The sequence below is a fragment of the Bombina bombina genome, chromosome 2 (assembly GCF_027579735.1).
Source record: "Bombina bombina isolate aBomBom1 chromosome 2, aBomBom1.pri, whole genome shotgun sequence".
NCBI classification, from domain to species: domain Eukaryota; kingdom Metazoa; phylum Chordata; class Amphibia; order Anura; family Bombinatoridae; genus Bombina; species Bombina bombina.
In genome coordinates this window covers 201,260,551-201,284,524 of record NC_069500.1, presented here as the reverse complement: position 1 = coordinate 201,284,524, position 23,974 = coordinate 201,260,551, and the positions used below count along the sequence as shown (strand labels likewise).

At 39.8% G+C, this 23,974-nt stretch overlaps 1 protein-coding gene across 1 annotated transcript in view; it reads right to left on the bottom strand.

Moving 5' to 3' along the window:
* Positions 1 to 23,974, bottom strand: part of MRPS27 (mitochondrial ribosomal protein S27) — a 280,865-nt gene that overhangs the window by 122,953 nt on the left and 133,938 nt on the right. Inside the window, exons 5-6 of the mRNA XM_053701439.1 lie at positions 12,959 to 13,073; positions 7,694 to 7,772 (exon numbers count right to left, since the gene is read on the bottom strand). Coding sequence (XP_053557414.1) covers positions 7,694 to 7,772; positions 12,959 to 13,073 — 194 coding nt within the window. The remainder of the gene's footprint in view (positions 1 to 7,693; positions 7,773 to 12,958; positions 13,074 to 23,974) is intronic.

Here is a 23,974-nt window from a genome sequence, read left to right as displayed (position 1 = left end):
CTGTGATTGGTTGACACCAACCTACAGGTGCCGTTTATTGTACTGATTATATGTTTGGTGTATATATAGCAAGCGATTTGTATCTATTGTATTAAGCCTAATGAAACAGCCATTGGTTGGCTGAGAAACGTGTTGCTGTTTTTATTTGATTTTATTAAAGTATGTTTTGAACTTACCACTTGCTGCTATATCATCATTTATCAACACTACCATCTCATATGGACACAGAATCCTGATCCAATCTACTGCGGTTGGAGCTGTACCGGAGGCCAGTGTTTGATTCCAGTCTGCGCTATTTGCACCAAGAGGGGTGCTTAATTAGATGTGAGTGAAACATTTTATGTACATCTTCACACAAGTACATACAATACTAGGCCATGTGGCGCTTCGGTTTCCTTTCATCTTCTACATTTTACTAAGGAAGCAGGCTTAAAAGTTTTAATGACTTAAAAGTGCTTCTGTTTTTTTTTATGATTTGATATATTCTGTAAATTTCTCGGCGCTTCACAGCCTGATGAAATGGTGTGAATCGCCGAGAAACGCGTTGCTGTGTATGCCAATAAATGTTTTAAACCTACCACTATCTCCTTGGTAGTCTTTTCCGGTGTTTGGCCCCCATCTTCTTTGTAGTGTAGGAGTTTTAGTGGTATTGTGAACTGCTGGGAAAAGGACTCAGACTCCACCGAACTACAGAGCGGGTTGCCGTCAGTGTAGCTGTTGCTTCCGTGGAACATGCTGCTGCTTCTGAGAGGGGAGTCAGCCGAGCGGCTCAGAAGTCTAGGCTTGCATTCCTAGCACTATAATGTGCTTTTTATCACGTGAGTGGGACTGATATCTTGCATTAGATCTGTTCTCCATCCCTGATGATATTGCGCAAGGTGGGGCCTCTGTTTCCTTTGTTTAGGAACTTTTCGGTTCGAAATCAAAGAAGCAGGCCAGGAAAAAGAATACTTCAGCCTCCATGCGAATAACGAAGCACTGAATGGGAGTCTAAGATGACCTTTTAACACCTTCCATTCAGGCTTGAAAACAGGAACTGAATTTGGTGGATGGAATAAAGTCAATACCTGTATAATTCCATTCTTTAGTTACTAATTCAGCAACTGAATTAGGCCCCAGGAAATTAGAAGGCTGTTTAGGAGTCAGCTTAAAGAATTTTTAATTTTTTTTTAACACATATTGTCAGGAGTGGGAGATTAATTTGACTCCAAAGCACTTAATACCTCACGTAATAATGCATGAATATGCTATAGTTTAAAATTAAAGGACACCTCCTCTGCCAACAGTTCGGGGAAGGGCGGTTTCTGAAAATCCATTCTCAGAAGAAAGTACCTCTGCAGAGATTTTAGACATGCATACATCAGTGTTAAACTGTGGGAGGCATTACAGCCATCAACTCAGATATAGCAAATTGAATATTTTCTTTAAATGTTTGATATAGTTCAGTAAAACATTGAGAGATATAGCTTTGGTTGGCAGCTGACCCCTGAACACTCTGACTTTAAGGCAGCACTGCAAAACCCAATCTAGGATTTGACATAGACTCAACACATGAGGTACAAAGCTGAGTAGGGAGACGCACAAAAATATCCTGACAAAGTAGACAGTAGCTGGAGGGAGTTAAATGATCAGCAGATCTGCCCTCCAAAGGGTCAGCTGAAGTTATACTGTTCCTTCAAATTTTCCTGGCTCGTCTATTCAGCTTGTTGCCAAGCTTTCTAGTGTTATAGTGTTTGTTATCTTGCAGATTTTGGATATTTTCTTAGGTCATTAGACATTTACCTTATTTGTTTTATACTGAGCTGATCTCAGTATAGCCGGACCGGTTCCTGAGCAACTTCGCCACTCATAATACCGCCCTCAGCCTGACGCTGTGGTTCCAGTCAGCCGACTACCTCCTCTGCTGTGTGAGCGTCGCTTCAACCGACTGCCATTTTTCCAGCGTGGTGCCGAGTTGCGGTCATCCTCCTGCACTGTCTTTCCTGCTCTCTACAGACCGCTTAGGCCGCCTACTGAAAACTGTGTATAATACAGAAGCAGGTACCTTTTCTTTACCTTCTAACGTGCTACCGGGCAGCACCGCTCACTATCTCAGGCAGTCTCCTGCCTGGGATCATAGTTCTTGGGCTGTCTCTATGGCATACATTAACGCTGCACATTGAAGCTTTATAGTCTGGCTTCTTTCTCACTCATACTATTAACACCATTAACGACTACTAATATTATGAGTCAAATATTACAGGGGTATTTATGGTTTTAATATACACCTACACCTGACCAATGAATAGAAGGAATTCTTAGTTTAATGAATTACCTTTTTATTATACTTAAAGGGACATTAAACCCAAATTTTTTATTTTATGATTTAGATAGAGAATACCATTTTAAACAACTTTCTAATTTACTTCAATTATCTAATTTGCTTCATTCTCTTGATATTCTTTCCTGAAAAGCATATCTAGATAGGCTCAGTAGCTTCTGATTGGTAGCTGCATATAGATGCCTCATGTGATTGGTCACCAATGTGCATTGCTATTTCTTTAACAAAGGATATCTAAAGATTGCAGAAAATTAGATAATAGAAGTAAAATGGAATGTTGTTTAAAATTGTATTCTTTATCTGAATCGTGAAAGAAAATGTTTGGGTTTAATGGCCCTTTAATCTATGTTGGCATTTCCAAGCTTTTCAGTTGTGATCCTTAAAACTTATGTTTCCACTTTCCACAGGGAAATCACACAGGGAAATGACCTGTACCAATTGGCTCCATTATAGGAGCTAAAAGAAATAGGGAAGTGCAGTAAGGATAACAAGAAACCATAGCCAGTGAATGGAATACCCCATTCATCGCAATGACCCACCGGATTTTCTAATCTTGCTATCAGAGAAGAATAGTACTGATGACTCCAACTTGAATTACACTTTGTTTTTAAGCACACATACTATTTTATTGGGAATAATTAGTTCTTCTAAACGTAGTCATAAATATAGTAGGTATTATCAATCAGAATTCACAATATACAAACACACTCCCTTAAGACAAATTAGGTCTTATGTCCCCTATCAAAATGTTAGAAATGGTCAACACCACAAAAATATCACACCAGAACTCTTTTATGAATAGTTAGGACTTCTATGTTGATTCAACTATTTTTAGATTTAAATAACTTAAAAGAAAAGTAGGTTATAATTCTTGGTGCTCGGACAAAATTCCGACGGACAAAATGCCGAAACACATTCGTCCGTCAGACATATGTCCGAAATACACTGCTTCCGACTGCAAGCCGAACAGCACAATCACGCAATCACGTAATTGCGTAATTGTCATCAGTAAAAAAGCGGAAAATTTAAATATATATTGTGGCTACTGAGGTAAAAAAACAACACAAACACTTAAATAAATAAATTTAAAAAAAACATCAAATAAAAAAAATGGAGTTCATAAAGACGTGTAAAGGAGGAAGAAAAATGTTATATGAAGGTTATGCATACATTGTAGACAAAAAAAAAACAAAATGTCACATATTGGAGATGTGAAAAAAAGTTTTTGTGGAGGAAGGCTAAAAACCATTAATGATATAATTGAAAAAGATGCATCAAATCATTCACATCCACCTAATGCAGCAAGAATTTTTTTTTTTAAATTTTATTTATAACCAACAAAGGGTACAAGGTTACAAGTTATATCTTCAGCCCATCTCGCAGGGTGAGCAAATAAGGCAGAAAAAAAAAAAAAAACACCGGTAGCTTACTATAACATACATGAAGCTTTAAGGACTTTCAATAAGGCAGCCATTGTCCTGTTAGATATGGGTTTGTACCACTATGTTGGGGTTTTTAACATTTTTAACAAATGAACAAACAAACATATAACAGGGGAAGTTTGGGGGGGGGAGGGCAGGGAAGAGGTAAGGGTAGAATGACAAGGGAGGGGAGGGAACACAACAAATATATGCAATCCTATAAGTTACTTTTCTGCCTGTCTCTCAGGATAATTCATGTTATGACAGATTAACCTTAGTGCAACAATAGGTCAGCGATGGTATTCATATGATATGTCAATTTTTTTTTGCACACGGGAGATGTTAACAGAGAGGTGTTTGCACTTTAGGAGGTTAGATGCTGACAGAATAAAATAACATAACATTCCAACATAAGCACACAACTTAAGAAAATACATCCACTGCAATATAACATGCATTTGTGTCGTTCTCAGACGATAAAATGGGTTTCCCTGATAAACTAATAAACTATGTGGGGTCTAGGAGAGTAGGGGGATCTGTAATAAAAGCTACTGAGGAGACTGCAGGTACGTAGTAAGAAAACTTGATAAAGTTGCCGATATTTTTGGACAGAATATGGGTTTGGCGCTTATAATTGAACGCTAATAGAATACTAGCAGGCTATGTTGCATATAGTTCAGTATCTGTCTCCCCCTAGCTTGCCTCAGGTACATTCTGTACAGCAGTTTGCACCGTCAACCCAGATTAGACTAGAGATATAATGAGCAGTTATGCCTGATGGTATATAGAGTGCTGAAAAGTACAGAAAAGTATATTTCAGCATGGAACTCTTAGTTCTATGTATGCAAGGGAAGTGTGAGAAGATCAGTCAAATCTTATAGTGTTGTAGTGTACCAAGCAAGCAAGAATATGTCAAAAACAACAGGTTGCAATTCATAAATATAATCTGCAAACGAAAAAAAATAAAACAACAACATTGGCACTTGAACTATTTCTGTTGCAGTATAAGTGACTGCCTTGATCCTTAAAGGAGCATATAGGTTATGTCATGAAAGCATCATTGGATGAATAAATAAAATAAGGTAAAGGCGTCTGCCTGACAAAGAAATTTGAATGGCAATAAAAAGAAAACATGTCAGCCTGCTGTGTACGGTGTGATCATGACTCAGCCAATGCCTCTCCTACATCGCGGTTGCAGATCCATCTCTCCGTACATTCTCGTTAGCCGTCCAGCCTTGAGAACAATTGGTAATGATAAAAACAAGTCCCACATCAGAAGATCCCCCATGCCACAAATATATTGCGCTATGTCCTCTCTCTGGAAGTTGACATCATCTGCGTCTGAAAACGGCTCCTGTGTCTAATGCGCGCAGCCAGCTGGGTCTCCAACAACAGCAACTCTCCAAGCAGTGTCCCACTACATTGGTGATGGACAGCATGGAAGATCGCCCTGCTCCGGACCTGGAATGCGGAGGGTGTGAGTAACATGATCCTGGTGCAGCATAGATGTATTTACAACAGCTATGGCAGTCGGTAGATTATCTGCAGCATCTGTAAATAGCTTTCTTTTCCTCCGATGTTTACTGTGTAGAGGTGGGCTGTTAAAGCTGTGGTCTCAGGAATCCCTGCAGGTAGTAACACAACTTGACTCCCGTCGGGAGTTTGGCGCCATTTTGCGGGGGCCTAAGGAGTTTCGGCTCGAGTGTCAGCCAGTACTTCCTTGTAATGCAGATTCCAATTTATCTAGCGCCGGTAAAAATAATTCTTTTAAAGCAGGATAGCATGTCATTGTTTCTGAGTTCTGCTTCAGAGGGAAAGGTATCTGATCTTGTTTCCGTCCCCCCATCTGTGCTTAGCGTGGCGCGTATGTTCAACACTTCTCCTCTCCTTCTGTGTAATTTCTTGTCTTTCCGGGGGCCATGTAGGTTATTAATTCTTGATCCTTTATGAAGCCCAAACAGCAAAATCTGTTAAGGGAAAGCAGGATGGCGGATGGCTTTGTCCTGAAATAAGGGTGATAACTCAATGGTTAAGCAGAGCCTCTCTGACTTGCGACCATCTTAAAACGCCACCCACCGGAACCTCCGCAGCAAGAATTTTATCTATGAAAACAATTGAAAAAATAAAAGAAGTTGCTAAAAATTCAGAAGAAGTAACATCAAACATAATACAAAATTGCACATCTAATTTCCCCCTTGAAGCAGCAGGAGCTCTACCTAAAAAAGAAACTCTTGCCAGAATGGTACGTCGACATCGAACAACACCAAATGGAAACATTTTAAATGATGATTTAAGAAAAACAACCAGAGGAGAAGATTTCATCATGTACGAAAGTGAAAATTTAATCATTCTGTCTACTAAAAAAAATGTAGATCTTCTTTCAAAAAAACAACACTGGCTCTGTGACGGAACATTTGACTCAGCTCCTTTAGGTTTTCAGTTGTATACAATGCATGTTTTAATAGATACCATACCATTAGTATACTGCATATCAAAAAATAAAAATCAGGAAACTTATAATTTAATTTTTAGTATTATAAAAGAAAAAAATCCAGATAATCAATCTATATCAATTACTGTAGATTTTGAGAAGAGCAGCAAATAAATTGCATGACAAATTTTTTACAAAATACAAATAATTTAAGGCTGCTTTTTCCATTTTTCCCCCAATGCCTGTGGAGAAAAATACCAATTCTTCGGGCTTAAAATATGGTATACTAATGAAAAAAATGCTCTGATCATAAAAATGCTTAGAAGCATTAGCATTGTGCCAGTGGAAGATGTAGTTGAAACATTTAATGACTTTGTAAAATCAATAGAAGAAAACAAAACAGTAACATTTTATCTGAATTTTAAATTATTTTGAAAAAACCTGGATTGGCGAACTACAACAAGGTACAAGAAGAAAAACCTACTTTCGATATTACGAATGTGGAACACTTTTGAAAGAACAAAACTAGGGTTACCTAGAACAAACAACTTCTAGAAGGATGGCACAGAGCATTTGACCAACGAATGTCTATAACCCACCCAAGCATTTGCAGACCTAGTTTCAAAAATAAGAAAAGAACAAGCAGAATGGGAGTTAACAATTGAAAAAAATTAATTCTGGAGTTGAACTGAGAAAACCCAAAAAAAAAATATGAAATCATAAACAACGGGATAATGAAAGTTTTAGAAAAATACAGTGAATACTCAAGATTAGACTTTTTAACAAGGCAATAGCACAATAATATATAAGATTACTTAAATAAATCAAGATACATTCGGCCGAGGGCAGATACGATCCAAATTTTCTTTTACAATCAGTGACCTCGGGCGCCGCAACCGCCTCTGGGAACCTATCCATGGGTCCCCTACCCTCACGATGTACTTTTAACACATAATATAATTAATTATAATTATAATATTATATATTATAATTAATATGTTATATATAAATTGATTTAATTGTCTTTTGTCAGTCCACTATTAAAAATGTTATAAAAACCCGTGATTTTTAAGCTTCATTCCCACCCAGCAGCCGGATAAAAGTCCGTCGGACAAGCCGTCAGACGGATACCAGTCCGGCCACGATAATTCTTAGCCTAAGATTTTATGCATAACTTAAAGCTAACCTTCACACCGAAGCCCCACTGCACTGATATTGAATTTTAATCTAGACACACTCCACATCATCCACTCAGGAAGGATTTTTTTTTAAAAATTGCTGAATTTAAAAAAACCAAACAATGTTCACTGTTCCCTTAATCAATTTCATCAAATTACGTTTTGAATCAACTTTCTTTAAACACACGAAACAGCATAAACTTTTAAGCTATAGCTAGAAATGCAAGTCACTATAAAGGTTTCAAGGAAGGTGCCAAAAGAGACCCCTAAAAATGTATAAAAGCAAAAAGAAAAACAAAATACAAGTAAAACAATCAAATCTGGAAACATAACTTTAATTTACCTTCATAATTTTCCTTCTTTACAAATGTATCAAGTAACAAGTTGAAGGTAAATTCATCAAGGGATAATTCCGTACTGCACTGCACTTAAAGAGATGTAAAAGGAACAAAATATTTATATGCGTGATAAGAAACTTTGAAAGATATCTATATCTCTATCTATATCACTGGTTTTCAAATTTGTCCTCCAGCCTCCCTACAGGTCATATTTTCCGGATTACCTTGGAGGAGAGCATGTATCGCTCCTCATGCTAACCCGACAAACGCAAAAAAGCCCACCCACCCACTCTCACACTAACGCATATTCTCAGGTGTGCTAACCGACATAAAGATATGAATATTTCACATTCCAATGCTCTTTACATAGAAGAATAAGTTCTATTTATTCATAAATACATATTTCTACATGTTGGTATACAATATATATATATATATATATATATATATATATATATATATATATATATATATATATATATATAATGTATACCAACATGTAGAAATATGTATATATGAATATATATATATATATATTACACCTGTATGTGTGCATACAGTCGTATGCAAAAGTTTAGGCACCCCTGACAATTTCCATGATTTTCATTTATAAATAATTGGTGTTTGGATCAGTAATTCATTTATGATCTATCAAATAACTGAAGGACACAGTAATATTTCAGTAGTGAAATGAGGTTTATTGGCTTAACAGAAAATGTGCAATATGCATCAAAACAAATAAAAACAGGTGCTAAATTTGGACACCCTTGTCATTTTACTGATTTGAATACCTGTAACTACCTAGTACTGATTAATTGGAACACACAATTGGTTTGGTCAGCCCATTAAGCCTTTGAACTTCATAGACAGGTGCATCCAATCATGAGAAAAGGATTTAAGGTGGCCAATTGCAAGTTGTTGTTCTCTCCTCTGAAAGGTAGCAACATGGGGGCCTCAAAACAACGCTCAAATGACCTGAAAACAAAGATTGTTAAACATTAAGGTTTAGGGGAAGGCTACAAAAAGCTATCGCAGAGATTTAAGCTGTCAGTGTCCACTGTGAGGAACATAGTGAGGAAATGGAAGACGACAGGCACAGTTCTTGTTAAGGCCAGAAGTGGCAGGCCAAGTCAAAATATCGGAGAGGCAAAGGATGGTGAGAACGGTCAAAAAAAGCCACAGACCACCTCAAAAAGACCTACAACATCATCTTGTTGCCAGATGGTGTCACTGTGCATCTTCAACAATTCAGCGCACTTTGCACAAGGAGAAGCTGTATTGGGAGAGTGATGCGGAAGAAGCCTTTTCTGCACACCACGCCACAAACAGTCGTTTGAGGTATGCAAACGCACATTAAGACAAGCCCGCTTCATTTTGGAGAAGGTGCCGTGGACTGATGAAAAAAAAGATTGAGTTATTTGGTTCATAACAAGGGGCATATGCATGGCGGTTAAAGAACACAGCGTTCCACGACAAACACTTTGCTACCCACAGTAAATTTGCTGGATGTTCCCATCATACTGTGGGGCTGTGTGGCCAGTGCCGGTACTGAGAATCTTGTTAAAGTGAGGGTCGTATGGATTCCAGTCAATATCAGCAGATACTTGAGAAAAATGTTGAGAAATCAGTCACAAAGTTGAATTTATGCCGGGGCTCGGATATTTCAACAAGACAACGACCCAGGGGCTTATTACTGCCTAGGCCAACAAGGCACAGGCCTAGGGCAGCAGCTTGGGGAGGGGCGGGCACTTTTTGGAGTCTCTCTACTCTTCTTGTTAAGTGGAGTCTCCAAAGAATTTAGCCCCAACCTTTGTGCCATGCATTTTAGCTCTAAACCTCCCTGACAAATGGAGGCACCCACCTACTACCCGTCACAACCACAAACCGTCTCCTTCCCTCAGACACACCCCGGCTGGGGCCCGAGCACAGTAGCAGTCAGAGCACAGTAGCCGGAGAGGGAGAAACTCGCCCTGAGCGCACAGTGACTACACACCACACAAGCTCCTCCCTAACAGCAACAGTGACAAGGAGGAGGGAACCCGAGGTGGAGCACACGCGGACCGGTGAGTGTTAGCCATCCACAATAAGCAAAGCGCCAGTTGCTAGTGCTTGGGGGGGGGGGGGGGCGGGCCCGGAAAGCTAGCCAGTAGATGAGAGTGCCCGGGAAGAGGCCACCAGGTGAGCACACAGAGCCGCAACCGATCGTCTGTAAAGGTACTGATAGTGTGGACTGGTTTGTGTAACCGTCGAATACGGCTAGGTGCAGGAAATGAATAGAAGACTAAAAGGGCAGTAGTAATTTTAAGGTGTTAGGGAACGATCCCTTATCTACTGTGCAGGTCTAGGGAAGGGATAATATTATGTATTGACAGTATTGATAATGACCATATTGAGAGGAAATGGAATTGTAACCGTGTCCCAAACAATTGCAGCACAAACATGATCAGTGTCAATAGATTGGGGAAAAAATGGAGAATACTGAATATTTTTATGTTGTAGTGTCACAAACATCTTGGTGTTCAAGACCGTTCAATGGTCCTTTCTTGGTTTACCTACTTACTTAAAACCCCACCTTTTCATTACTCCTGTTTGACTCAATGTTACATATGGGGAAAAATCCAATGTGAGTGTGACTGATATATATTTATATATATTTTTTTTATTATTATATATATTAATTCATAATATTTTATTATTGCAATATAAACCTTATACTGTCTCTACAGGTTATGGGAAATATAATATATATATATATACACTGTATGTATACTGTATGTATACTATATATTTATATGACCTAGGTGTATGCAATTGTGTTGCAAGTCTTCATTAATATTTCATTAAAAAAAAAGTCACGTTATACCCTGACCAAAAAAGAGCCTAAAACCTGTGGGGGAGGGGGCAGCAGAATATTCAGTGTCTAGGGCAGCACTAATCCTAAATACACCACTGCAACGACCCAAAACACTAATGAAAATCTACTCTGGCATTTATGCAGAGGAACAAGTACAATGTTCTGGAATGGTCATCCAGTCCCCAGACCTGAGTATCATTGAAAAATCTGTGCGGTGATTTGAAGCGGGCTGTCCATGCTCGGCAACCATCAACCTAACTTAACTGGAGATGTTTTGCAAGGAGGAACGGTCCAAAATATCTTAATTCAAAATCCAGATACTCATTACAGGCTATAGGAAGGGCCTAGAGGCTGTTATTTCTGCTAAAATATTGATGCAATATTTCTGTTGGGGTGCCCAAATGTATGCACCTGTCTAATTTCGTTTTGGATGCATATTGCACATTTTCTGTTAATCCAATAAACCTAATTTCACTACTGAAATATTACTGTGTCTTTCAGTTTATTTGATAGATCAAAATGAAATTGCTGATTCCAAACACCCCAATTATTTATAAATGAAAATCATGGAAATTGTCAGGGGTGCCTAAAAACTTTTGCATATGACTATATATACAGTATATATATATAGTATATATATATATATATTATATAATATATATATATATATACCCGTGTTTCCCCGAAAATAAGACAGTGTCTTATATTAATTTTGCTCCAAAGATGCGCTAGGTTCTTATTTTCAGGGGATGTCTTATTTTTCCATGAAGAAGAATACGGTACACATTTATTGTTGAACAAAAAAAAAAAGGAAATTTATTGCCTGTATACGGTATACGGTCCTGTGTAATTTTGATTCCCCCCTCTGATCCTCCTGTGTCATTTTAAAGTGATCCCCCTCCCCCCCACCCCTTTATCAGACATTTCCCCCCTACCTCAGTCACCCCTGTGTGTCTACACAATGTGCCTGACTCCTGCCCCGCGCAACTCACTGTCTAATTGTGAGTCAGTCAGACTCCGTCAGGGCAGAGCGAGCAGCAGGCGGCAGCTTGTCCTGGCGGCGGCGCGGGCTCTCTGATTAAAAGAGACCTCGCACTTCCTGTCTGCTTCGGCTGGGCCTTATGTTCGGGGGAGCCCTTATTTTCGAGGTCTTATTTTCAGGGGATGCCTTATATTTCAGTGAGAGGCAAAACTGTAAGTAGGTCTTATTTTCGGGGGATGTCTTACTTTTGGGGAAACACGGTGTGTATATATATATATATATATATATATATATATATATATATATACATACATACACACATACATATACATACACACAGGTATACATACATACACACATACATACATACACACAAATTATATAAATATATATATATATATATATATATATATATACACACACACACACACACACACACTCACATACATATACGATTATATATAGGTATAGATATATACAGATATATATATATAGATAAATCTATTTACAAATACATAGAACATATTGAGCAATGTGCAGAACATTGAAATGTGAAATATTTACAGCAAATACACAGTACTGTATACCACTTTATTAAATATAAATATTGCATAAATATGATTTTACATGTTTTCATCTACTTAATTGCAAAGGGCTCTAATGCACTTACATATATTACAATATATGTATACATATGTATTTATGTGTTTATATGAGTATATATATCTGTAAATACATAAATACATCTGTACATATATCACACACACTCACATCCATCCATCTTTAGAGATTTTTTTTCTAACACCAGAGACCCTATATTTTTAAACCCTTATAAAAAAAATTGTGCAATATTTTTTTAAATAATTTTTATTAGATGGTGTTATTAAGACTGTTACTGAACTTTTCAATGTATTTTTGATGTGTTTTGTGGCACTTTTTTGTTACGCGAACCAGTTAACCACAGCTCTGAGGATGCGCTAACCCGACAAGCGTTAACTTGAATTGCGCCCAAGCGATCTCGTTTACTTTCACCTTGTAATACGAGTGCAATTTAACCTGCGTGCAAACTCGAAACCCAAATGTTGCTTGCACGCAAACATTTGCGCTTCACTCGTAATCTGGCCCTATATCAGCACCATTTATCTAGAACATTGTTTTTCAACCGCAGTCCTCAAGTACCCCCAACAGGGCAGGTTTTAATTATAGCTGAACCAATGCACAGGTGAAATGATCAGCTGATGGGTGAGAGCAGGTTAGTAACCATAGTATTACTAAACAGCTGATTATTTCACCTGTGCACTGGCGGTACTTGAGGACAGCGGTTGAGAAACACTCATCTAGAACTAAATAATAAATTGGATGCACAATAAATGCTGTAAATAAAGTGTACAATTACTCTATTCTTTAAATAAAAAACAAACAAACAAAAAACACCTTATTCTTCAGGGTGTATAATGCTTTGTCTTCAGCTCCATATTTTAGACACTGTCGAATCCAACTATGTATTGTCCAATTTCTTAAATACCAGCAGTTTGGACTGTGTCGAAACCTTTAGAAAAAGGGGATAAAATAGGTTATTTAATTTCACTAGGTATAGGTTACCCTACTGGTCCAGAAGAACAACCCAATTTAGTATCACAACAAAGGCTTACTAAAACTATTTGGACACATGTCCCTTTAAAAAGGTATTTAACACACAGTTAACGTCCTCTATGGCTGCAAGTATTGTAAGTTCCAAGTAGGAAATGGCAACACACAGAAATCAAGGGTTAGCAATGCAAATATTCTCAAAAAAGGTGCACATACATTTATTTTTACTTTAGACTCATTTGAGGAGGCCTTACAGGCCATATTTAAAAGGGATGTTAAACAGTAAATGCTACTGTACATGCTAGACATAATGATGTATTCAAAGCAAAATAATAACCTTATAATATGTAGATGCATTTTTTTTTTTTACAAATTGTATTAGTTGCTTAAAAATAGTGAAAATATAAGTGTAAAGGTTTCCTTTCTATAAAGTACTTTAGTTTTAATAACGTAATGGCTGCCACCATGTTCAAGTTTTTTTTTTATTCCATAACCTTTCAACACCTCACAAGTCTCCTTCAGATGTATCTTGTACAAACAAGACTGTGTGGAAACATTTTAGATAGTATGTTCCACACAGCCTTGTTTAGACAGTCTCTGTAATTGCCTGTTTTTTTGTCTTCCTAATTGTCATCAGAAGGAAAGATAAATATGGATGGAAAAACTTAAAGGGACACTGAAACCAAATTTTTTCTTTCGTGATTCAGATAGAGCATGCAATTTTTAGCAACTTTCAAATTTACTCCTATTATCAAATTTTCTTCGTTCTCTTGCTCTCTTTATTTGAAAAAGAAGGCATCTAAGATAGGAGCCAGCCAATTTTTGGCTCAGCACCCTGGAAAGCACTTTTTTATTGGTGGGTGAATTTATCCACCAATCAGCAAGAACAACCCAGGTTGTTCACCAAAAATGGGCCGACATCTAAACTTACATTCTTGCTTTTCAAATAAAGATACCAAGAGAATGAAGAATATTTGATAATAGAAGTAAATTAGAAAGTTGCTTAAAATTGCATGCTCTATCGGAATCACAAAAGAAAACATTTGGGTTCAGTGTCCCTTTAAAGGAACAAAAAAAAAAATTTTTTCTTTCATATTTGTGATAGAAAAACAGAATTTATGCTTACCTGATAAATTTCTTTCTCCAACGGTGTGTCCGGTCCACGGCGTCATCCTTACTTGTGGGAATATTCTCTTCCCCAACAGGAAATGGCGAAGAGCACAGCAAAAGCTGCCCATATAGCCCCTCCTCTGGTTCTGCCCCCCAGTCATTCGACCGACGGTTAGGAGAAAAAAAGGAGAAACTATAGGGTGCCGTGGTGACTGTAGTGTATAGAGAAAGAAATTTTTCAAACCTGATTAAAAAACCAGGGCAGGCCGTTGACCGGACACACCGTTGGAGAAAGAAATTTATCAGGTAAGCATAAATTCTGTTTTCTCCAACATTGGTGTGTCCGGTCCACGGTGTCATCCTTACTTGTGGGAACCAATACCAAAGCTTTAGGACACGGATGAAGGGAGGGAGCAAATCAGGTTACCTAAACGGAAGGCACCACGGCTTGCAAAACCTTTCTCCCAAAAATAGCCTCCGAAGAAGCATAAGTATCAAATTTGTAAAATTTGGCAAAAGTGTGCAGAGAAGACCAAGTCGCTGCCTTACATATCTGATCAACAGAAGCCTCGTTCTTGAAGGCCCATGTGGAAGCCACAGCCCTAGTAGAGTGAGCTGTGATTCTTTCAGGAGGCTGCCGTCCGGCAGTCTCATAAGCCAGTCGGATGATGCTTTTCAGCCAGAAAGAAAGAGAGGTAGCAGTAGCTTTTTGTCCTCTCCTCTTACCAGAGTAAACGACAAACAAAGATGAAGTTTGTCTGAAATCCTTTGTTGCTTCTAAATAGAACTTTAAAGCACGGACCACATCTAAATTGTGTAACAAACGTTCCTTCTTTGAAACTGGATTCGGACACAGAGAAGGAACAACTATTTCCTGGTTAATATTCTTGTTGGAAACTACTTTTGGAAGAAAACCAGGTTTGGTACGCAAAACGACCTTATCTGAATGGAACACCAGATAGGGTGGATCACACTGCAAAGCAGATAATTCAGAAACTCTTCTAGCAGAAGAAATAGCAACCAAAAACAGAACTTTCCAAGATAGTAACTTGATATCTATGGAATGTAAAGGTTCAAACGGAACCCCTTGAAGAACTGAAAGAACTAAATTTAGACTCCAAGGAGGAGTCATGGGTCTGTAAACAGGCTTGATTCTAACCAAAGCCTGTACAAAAGCTTGTACATCTGGCACCGCTGCCAGGCGTTTGTGTAACAAAACAGATAAAGCAGAAATCTGTCCTTTTAGATAACTCGCTGACAACCCTTTATCCAAACCCTCTTGGAGAAAGGAAAGAATCTTAGGAATTTTAATTTTACTCCAGGAGAATCCTTTGGATTCACACCAACAGATATATTTTTTCCATATTTTATGGTAAATCTTTCTAGTCACAGGTTTTCTGGCTTGGACCAGAGTATCTATCACTGAATTTGAAAACCCACGCTTGGATAAAATCAAGCGTTCAATTTCCAAGCAGTCAGCTGCAGAGAAACTAGATTTGGATGTTCGAATGGACCTTGCACTAGAAGATCCTGTCTCAAAGGTAGCTTCCATGGTGGAGCCGATGACATATTCACCAGGTCTGCATACCAAGTAGCCACGCAGGAGCTATCAGAATCACCGAGGCCTTCTCCTGTTTGATCCTGGCTACGAGCCTGGGAAGGAGAGGAAACGGTGGAAACACATAAGCTAGGTTGAACGACCAAGGCGCCACTAATGCATCCACTAGAGTCACCTTGGGATCCCTGGATCTGGACCCGTAGCAAGGAACCTTGAAGTTCTGACGAGACGCCATCAGATCCATGTCTGGAATGCCCCATAATTGAGTTAACTGGGCAAAGACCTCCGGGTGGAGGTTCCCACTCCCCCGGATGGAAAGTCTGACGACTCAAATAAATCCGCCTCCCAGTTGTCCACTCCTGGGATGTGAATTGCAGATAGATGGCAGGAGTGATCCTCCGCCCATTTGATGATCTTGGATACCTCTTTCATCGCCAAGGAACTCTTTGTTCCTCCCTGATGGTTGATGTAAAGCTACCAGTCGTCATGTTGTCCGACTGGAATCTTATGAATCCGGCCTTCGCTAGTTGAGGCCAAAGCCCGGAGCGCATTGAATATCGCTCTCAGTTCCAGGATGTTTATCGGGGAGAAGAGACTCTTCCCGAGACCATAGACCCTGAGCTTTCAGGGAATCCCAGACCGCGCCCCAGCCTAATAGACTGGCGTCGGTCGTGACAATGACCCACTCTGGTCTGCGGAAACTCATTCCCTGAGACAGGTGATCCTGAGTGAGTCTCTGGTTAACTGGTCTACTTGAATCTGGGGAGACAAGTCAGCATAATCCCCATTCCACTGTCTGAGCATGCACAGTTGCAATGGTCTTAGATGAATTAGAGCAAAAGGAACCACATCCATTGCTGCCACCATTAGACCTATTACTTCCATGCACTGAGCTATGGAAGGCTGAGGAATAGAATGAAGAACTTAACACGCCTTTAGAAGCTTTAATTTTCTGACCTCTGTCAGAAAGATCTTCATTTCTACAGAATCTATTATTGTTCCCAGAAAGGGAACACTTGTAGACGGGGACAGGGAACTCTTTTCCACGTTTATCTTCCACCCGTGAGATCTGAGGAAGGCTAATACAATGTCTGTATGAGCCTTTGATCTGGAAAGAGACGACGCTTGGATTAGAATGTCGTCTAGGTAAGGTGCCACTGCAATGCCCCTCGGTCTTAGAACCGCTAGAAGGGACCCTAGCACCTTTGTGAAGATTCTGGGAGCAGTGGCTAAACCGAACGGAAGAGCCACGAACTGGTAATGTTTGTTCAGAAAGGCAAACCTTAGGAACTGATGATGATCTTTGTGGATAGGAATATGTAGGTACGCATCCTTTAAATCCACGGTAGTAATGTATTGACCCTCCTGGATTGTAGGTAAAATCGTTCGAATGGTTTCCATTTTGAACGATGGAACCCTGAGGAATTTGTTTAGACTTTTTAAATCCAGAATTGGTCTGAAAGTTCCCTCTTTTTTGGGAACTACAAACAGGTTTGAGTAAAACCCCTGACCTTGTTCCGCTGTTGGAACTGGGTGTATCACTCCCATCTTTAATAGGTCTCCTACGCAATGTAAGAATGCCTGTCTCTTTATCTGGTCTGAAGATAAGCGAGACATGTGGAACCTTCCCCTTGGGGGAAGTTCCTTGAATTCTAGAAGATAACCCTGAGAGACTATTTCTAGTGCCCAGGGATCCGGAACATCTCTTGCCCAAGCCTGAGCAAAGAGAGAAAGTCTTCCCCCTACTAGATCCGGTCCCGGATCGGGGGCTACCCCTTCATGCTGTCTTGGTAGCAGCAGCAGGCTTCTTGGCCTGTTCACCCTTGTTCTAGCCTTGCATTGGTTTCCAAGCTGGCTTAGCCTGGGAAGCGTTACCCTCTTGTCTAGAGGCTGCAGAGTTAGGAGACGTCCGTTCCTGAAGTTACGAAAGGAACGAAAATTGGACTTATTCTTAGCCTTGAAAGGCCTATCCTGTGGGAGGGCATGGCCCTTTCCCCCAGTGATGTCTGAAATAATCTCCTTCAATTCTGGCCCAAAAAGGGTCTTACCTTTGAAAGGAATATTAAGCAATTTTCTCTTGGAAGATACATCCGCCGACCAAGATTTTAGCCAGAGCGCTCTGCGCACCACAATTGCAAACCCTGAATTTTTCGCTGCTAACCTCGCCAATTGCAAAGCGGCATCTAAAATAAAGGAATTAGCTAACTTAAGTGCGTGAATTCTGTCCATGACTTCCTCATATGGAGTCTCTTTATTGAGCGACTTTTCTAGTTCATCGAACCAAAAACACGCCGCCGTAGTGACAGGAATAATGCACGAAATAGGTTGGAGGAGGAAACCTTGCTGCACAAAAATCTTTTTAAGCAAACCCTCCAATTTTTTATCCATAGGATCTTTGAAAGCACAATTGTCCTCAATGGGAATAGTCGTGCGTTTGGCTAGCGTAGAAACTGCCCCCCTCAACCTTAGGGACTGTTGCCATGCGTCCTTCCTTGGGTCGACCAGGGGGGAACATTTTCTTAAATATAGGAGGTGGGACAAAAGGTATGCCTGGTTTCTCCCACTCCTTAGTCACTATGTCCGCCACCCTTTTAGGTATAGGAAAGGCATCAGGGTGCACAGGGACCTCTAGGAATTTGTCCATTTTGCACAATTTTTCTGGAATGACCAAAGAGTCAATCATCCAGAGTAGTTAGTACCATCCTTAAGTAAGGCGCAGAGATGCTCTAACTTAAATTTAAACGTCACAACATCAGGTTCTGCCTGTTGAGAAACTCTTCCTGAATCAGAAATTTCTCCCTCCGACAAACCTTCCCTCACTGCCAATTCTGACTGGTGTGAGGGTATGACAGATAAATTATCGTCAGCGCAGTCTTGCTCTACTGTATTTAAAACTGAGCAATCGCGCTTTCTTTGAAATGCTGGCATTTTGGATAAAATATTAGCTATAGAATTATCCATTACTGCCGTTAATTGTTGCATAGTAACAAGCATTGGCGCGCTAGATGTACTAGGTGTCGCCTGCGCGGGCAAAACTGGAGTTGACACAGAAGGAGAGGATGGTGAACTACCCCCACTACCTTCATTTGAGGAATCATCTTGGGCAACCTATTAAATGTGACAGTACTGTCCTTACTTTGTCTGGACGCCATGGCACAATTATCACATACATTTAAAGGGGGGACCACCTTGGCCTCCATACATACAGAACATGTTCTATCTGAAGGTACAGACATGTTAGACAGGCTTATACAGACTATTAATGCAAATAAAACCGTTTTTTAAACAAAACCGTTACTGTCTCTTTAAATGTTAAACAGAGCACACTTTATTTCAGCAAGTGTGAAAACCTATGAAGGAAATATCCGATCCTTACCAAATTTGCACCCTAGTGTCTTAATGCTTTAAAAGTATTGCACCCCAATTTTCAAGTCTGTAGCCCCTTAAATGAGGAAACCGGAGCTGTTTTATCAATTCACAATTTTAAACCCACTACAGTCCCAGCCACAGCGTTTGCTGCGGCTTCACCTGTCCTTGGGGGTTATTCGCCACCGAAATAAGCCTTCCAGGAACGTTTTAAAGGCCACCAGACCCTCTCACATGAAGCTGCATGCACTGCATCCAAAAGAAACTGCGCAATTAAGGCGCGAAAATGAGGCTCTGCCTACTTTAGTGAAAGGCCCTTCCTGACTGTGAAAGGTGTCTAAACGACTGCCTGGCGCTTAAAAACGTTACCAATTATTCTCAAGTTTTAAAAACACTTCAAAACATATATAAATATCGAATAAAGCAATCGATTTAGCCCACAATAGTGTCAACCAGTATATAGCCCATTAATAAGCCTTCATTCTGTTATGAGTCTAAGAAAATGGCTTACCGATCCCAAAGAGGGAAAATGACAGTCTTCTAGCATTACTAAGTCTTGTTAGAAAATGGACCAGTCATACCTTGAGCAGAAAAAGTCTGCAAACTGTTCCCCCCCAACTGAAGTTCTCTGGGCTCAACAGTCCTGCGTGGGAACAGCAATTGATTTTAGTTACTGCCTGCTAAAATCATACTCCTCTTTAAACAGAACTCTTCATCCTTTTCTGTTTTAGAGTAAATAGTACAAACCGGCACTATTTTAAAATAACAAACTCTTGATAGAAGAATAAAAAACTACAACTAACACCACATACTCTTCACCATCTCCGTGGAGATGCTACTTGTTCAGAGCGGCAAAGAGAATGACTGGGGGGGCGGAGCCAGAGGAGGGGCTATATGGGCAGCTTTTGCTGTGCTCTTTGCCATTTCCTGTTGGGGAAGAGAATATTCCCACAAGTAAGGATGACGCCGTGGGACCGGACACACCAATGTTGGAGAAATATACTTTTAAACAACTTTCCAATTTACTTCCATTATCAAATCCATTTCATTATCTTGGTATACTTTGTTGAAGGAGCAGCAATACACTACTGGGTGCTAGCAAACACACAGGATAAGCTAATGACAACAGGGATATATGTGCAGCCACCAATCAGCAGATAGCTTTTCCCTCGATTGCTCTTTGTATTGAAGGTCTCATGATTGCAGCTTTAGATGCAATTCCATTTGCACGTTTTGACATGAAGCCTCTTAAGCTTTGTATGCTGCGTCTATGGTGCAGAGGTTATACTAAGCTGTCTCAAACTTGGTGGCTGGGATCATCAGTTTATTATTCAGGGGGGCTTCTTTTGCTTGTCCTACCTGGACTGTGATCACTACAGATGCAAGTCTCTCAGGGTGGGAAGCCGTTTGACAGCACAGAGAGTTTGGGTTCCTCATGAGGCGAGGGTTACCAATCAATGTTCGAGAACTGTGCAATTTTAAGGGCTCTTGAAGCTTGGTGTCTGTTGAAAAATAGAGTCTCATCTCTGTTTCCAGACAGACAATGTCACAGCAGAAGCATATGTCAACCATTAGGGGAGAACTCATGAGCAGAAACCAATTCCTTGTAAATAAAAAGAGAGAAGCGCTCAACCTGGGAACGAACAATAGCATAATCGCTTGTTCTATGGCTAGTTACCACCCAAGAAGCAGGCTCTTTTTGCTCAACATGTGCCTTTCACAGAGAAGAACTTTCCTGTAGCATATCAGTTTGATCCTGACTTAAAAGTACAGTCCAGCCCCGAAATACCAGGCAATCCTTCTCTGAACGAGAGAAACGGCAAAACCCCAGACATACGTGTGGGCCTAGTCAGTGAGGTGTAGCCATATCCCTTTAGGCACACTGAGCAACAGGTCCACGTCTGGATTCCCGCATCAGGTTTAGGGAGACTTCCCTAAGAGTCATAATTTGCATAAATAAAGAGAGAAGCGTTCAACCTAGGAACGAACAATAGCATAATAGCTCGTTCTATGGCTAGTTACCACCCAAGAGCCATAGAACAAGCTATTATGCTACTGTTTGTTCCCAGGTTGAGCGCTTCTCTCTTTTTATTTATGCAAATTAGGACTCTTAGGGAAGTTTCCCTAAGCATGATGCGGGAATCCAGATGTGGACCCGTTGCTTAGTGTGCCTAGAGGGATATGGCTGCACCTCACTGACGAGGCCCACACTAGGCCGAAACGTACGTCTGGGGTTTTGCCGTTTCTCTCGTACAGATAGGGATTGCGCAGTATTTTGGGGCTGTACTGTACTGTTAAGTCAGGATCAGACTGATATGCTACAGAAAAGTTCTCTGTGAAAGGCACATGTTGAGCAAAAAAAGCTGCTTCTTGGGTGGTAACTAGCCATAGAACAAGCTATTATGCTATTGTTCGTTCCCAGGTTAATCGCTTCTCTCTTTTATTTATGCAAAGAAACCAATTCCTGTCTAGTCTCTGCAATTCATATTCTAGGGAGGCAGACTATCTCAGTCGTCAATCTCTACATCCAGGGAAGTGGTCTTTTCACCAGGAGATGTTCAATCAGGTTGTGGAACTTGGGGTCTCCCAAAGATAGATATGATGGCCTCTCATTTGAACAGTAAACTTACAAGGTACTTTGTGAGGTCCAGGGTTGCTCATGCAGAGTTAGTGGATGCTGTAGTAGTCCCTTAGTCTTTTCAGCTTGCTTATCTGTTTCCTCTTCTGGTACTTCTTCCCAGAGTGATTTCCAAGATAAGCCTAGAGAAGTCGTCAGTAATCCTGATTGTCCCAGCATGGCCTTGCAGGATTTGATATACAGATCTGGTTCAGATGTCCAGCTGCCCTCTTGGCCCCTTCCTCTATGGTCAGAACTTCTGCCTCAAGGTCTGTTTTTCCATCTAGATCTCAAGTCTCTGAACTTAATGGCATGGAAATTGAACGTTTAATTTTTAGACATAGGGGTTTCTCTGTGATTGAAGCCTTGATTCAGGCTCATAAACCTGTAACTAGAAGAATCTATCACAAGGTCTGGAAGACATTTATTTCTTGGTGGTTTTTATTGGCATTCTTTCAGAATTTTGCAATTCTTACAGGATGGCCTGTATAAGGGCCTATCTGCCAGCTCTCTGAAGGGGCAAATATCTGCTCTTTTAGTTTTCTTTCCACAGGAAGATTGCTAATCTTTCTGATATTCATGGTTTTGTTCAGGGTCTTGTCCGTATTAAGCCTGTAATCAAGTCAATTTCTACTCCATGAAATCTGAACTTCGTGTTAAGGGTTTTGCAGGCTCCTCCTTTTGAGCCTATGCATAAGGTGGATATTAAACTACTTTCTTGGAAAGTGTTATTTCTCATGGTTAATTCTTCAGCTAGAAGAGTTTCTGAGTAATCTGCTCTTTTTTTATAATCCTCCTTACCAGATTTTTAATCAGGATAAAGCAGTTTTACAGACTTCAATAAATTTTTAGCTTAAAGGGACAGTCTACACCAGAATTGTTATTGTTTAAAAAGATAATCCCTTTATTACCCATTCCCCAGTTTTGCATAACCAAAACAGTTATATTAATTTATGTTTTATCTCTGTGATTACCTTGTATCTAAGCCTCTGCAGACTGCCCCTTATCTCAGACTCCTAAATAACTCCACGGGAGTGAGCACAATGTTATCTTTATGACACACATTAACTAGTACTGTCTAACTGTAAAAAACTTTCAAAATGCTCTGAGCTAATAGGCGCTTTTCAACAGTTTAGAAATCAGTTTGAGCCTACCTAGGTTTAGCTTTTCAAAAATACCACCAAGGGAACAAAGCAAATTTAATGATAAAAGTCAATTAAAAAGTTGTTTAAAATGTCATGGCCTATCTGAATAATGAAAGTTTAATTTTGACTAGACTGTCCCTTTAAGGTTTTTTCTTTAGACAATATTAGCAGAGAGATTGTTGTTCCTTCTTTGTGTCCTAATCTTAAGAATGCTTCAGAGAGATCTTTGAACTCTTTGGATGCTGTTAGGGCATTGAAATATTACATTAATGCTACCAAGGACTTTAGATAAACTTCTAGTTTGTTCACTCATTTTCTGGTCCTAGTAAGGGAAACTTTTGATTCACAAAGCTTATTTGTAAGCAGGTCAGCCTACACCACAGCGCATTACTGCTCATTCTACCAGGCCAGTTGCCAGCCACATCTTGGACTTTCAAGAATGAAGCTTCAGTTGATCACATATGCAAGGCAGCTACTTGGTCTTTGCAAACTTTAAAAAAATTCTACCATTTTGATATTTTTGCTTCTTCTGAAGCAGCCTTTGGTAGGAGGGTTCTTCAGACAGCTGGTAAAGTTTGATTTTGTACCAGTTTGGTTTATTGTGTGTTAAAATCCCCCCCAAAAAACATTATTGTGGCTGTGGATTACCAGACAAAAAACATAATTTATGCTTACCTGATAAATTCCTTTCTTCTGTAGTGTGATCAGTCCACGGGTCATCATTACTTCTGGGATATTACTCCTCCCCAACAGGAAGTGCAAGAGGATTCACCCAGCAGAGCTGCATATAGCTCCTCCCCTCTACGTCACTCCCAGTCATTCGACCAAGGACCAACGAGAAAGGAAAAGCTGAAGGGTGAAGTGGTGACTGGAGTATAAATTAAAAAATATTTACCTGCCTTAAAAACAGGGCGGGCCGTGGACTGATCACACTACAGAAGAAAGGAATTTATCAGGTAAGCATAAATTATGTTTTCTTCTGTAAGTGTGATCAGTCCACGGGTCATCATTACTTCTGGGATACCAATACCAAAGCAAAAGTACACGGATGACGGGAGGGATAG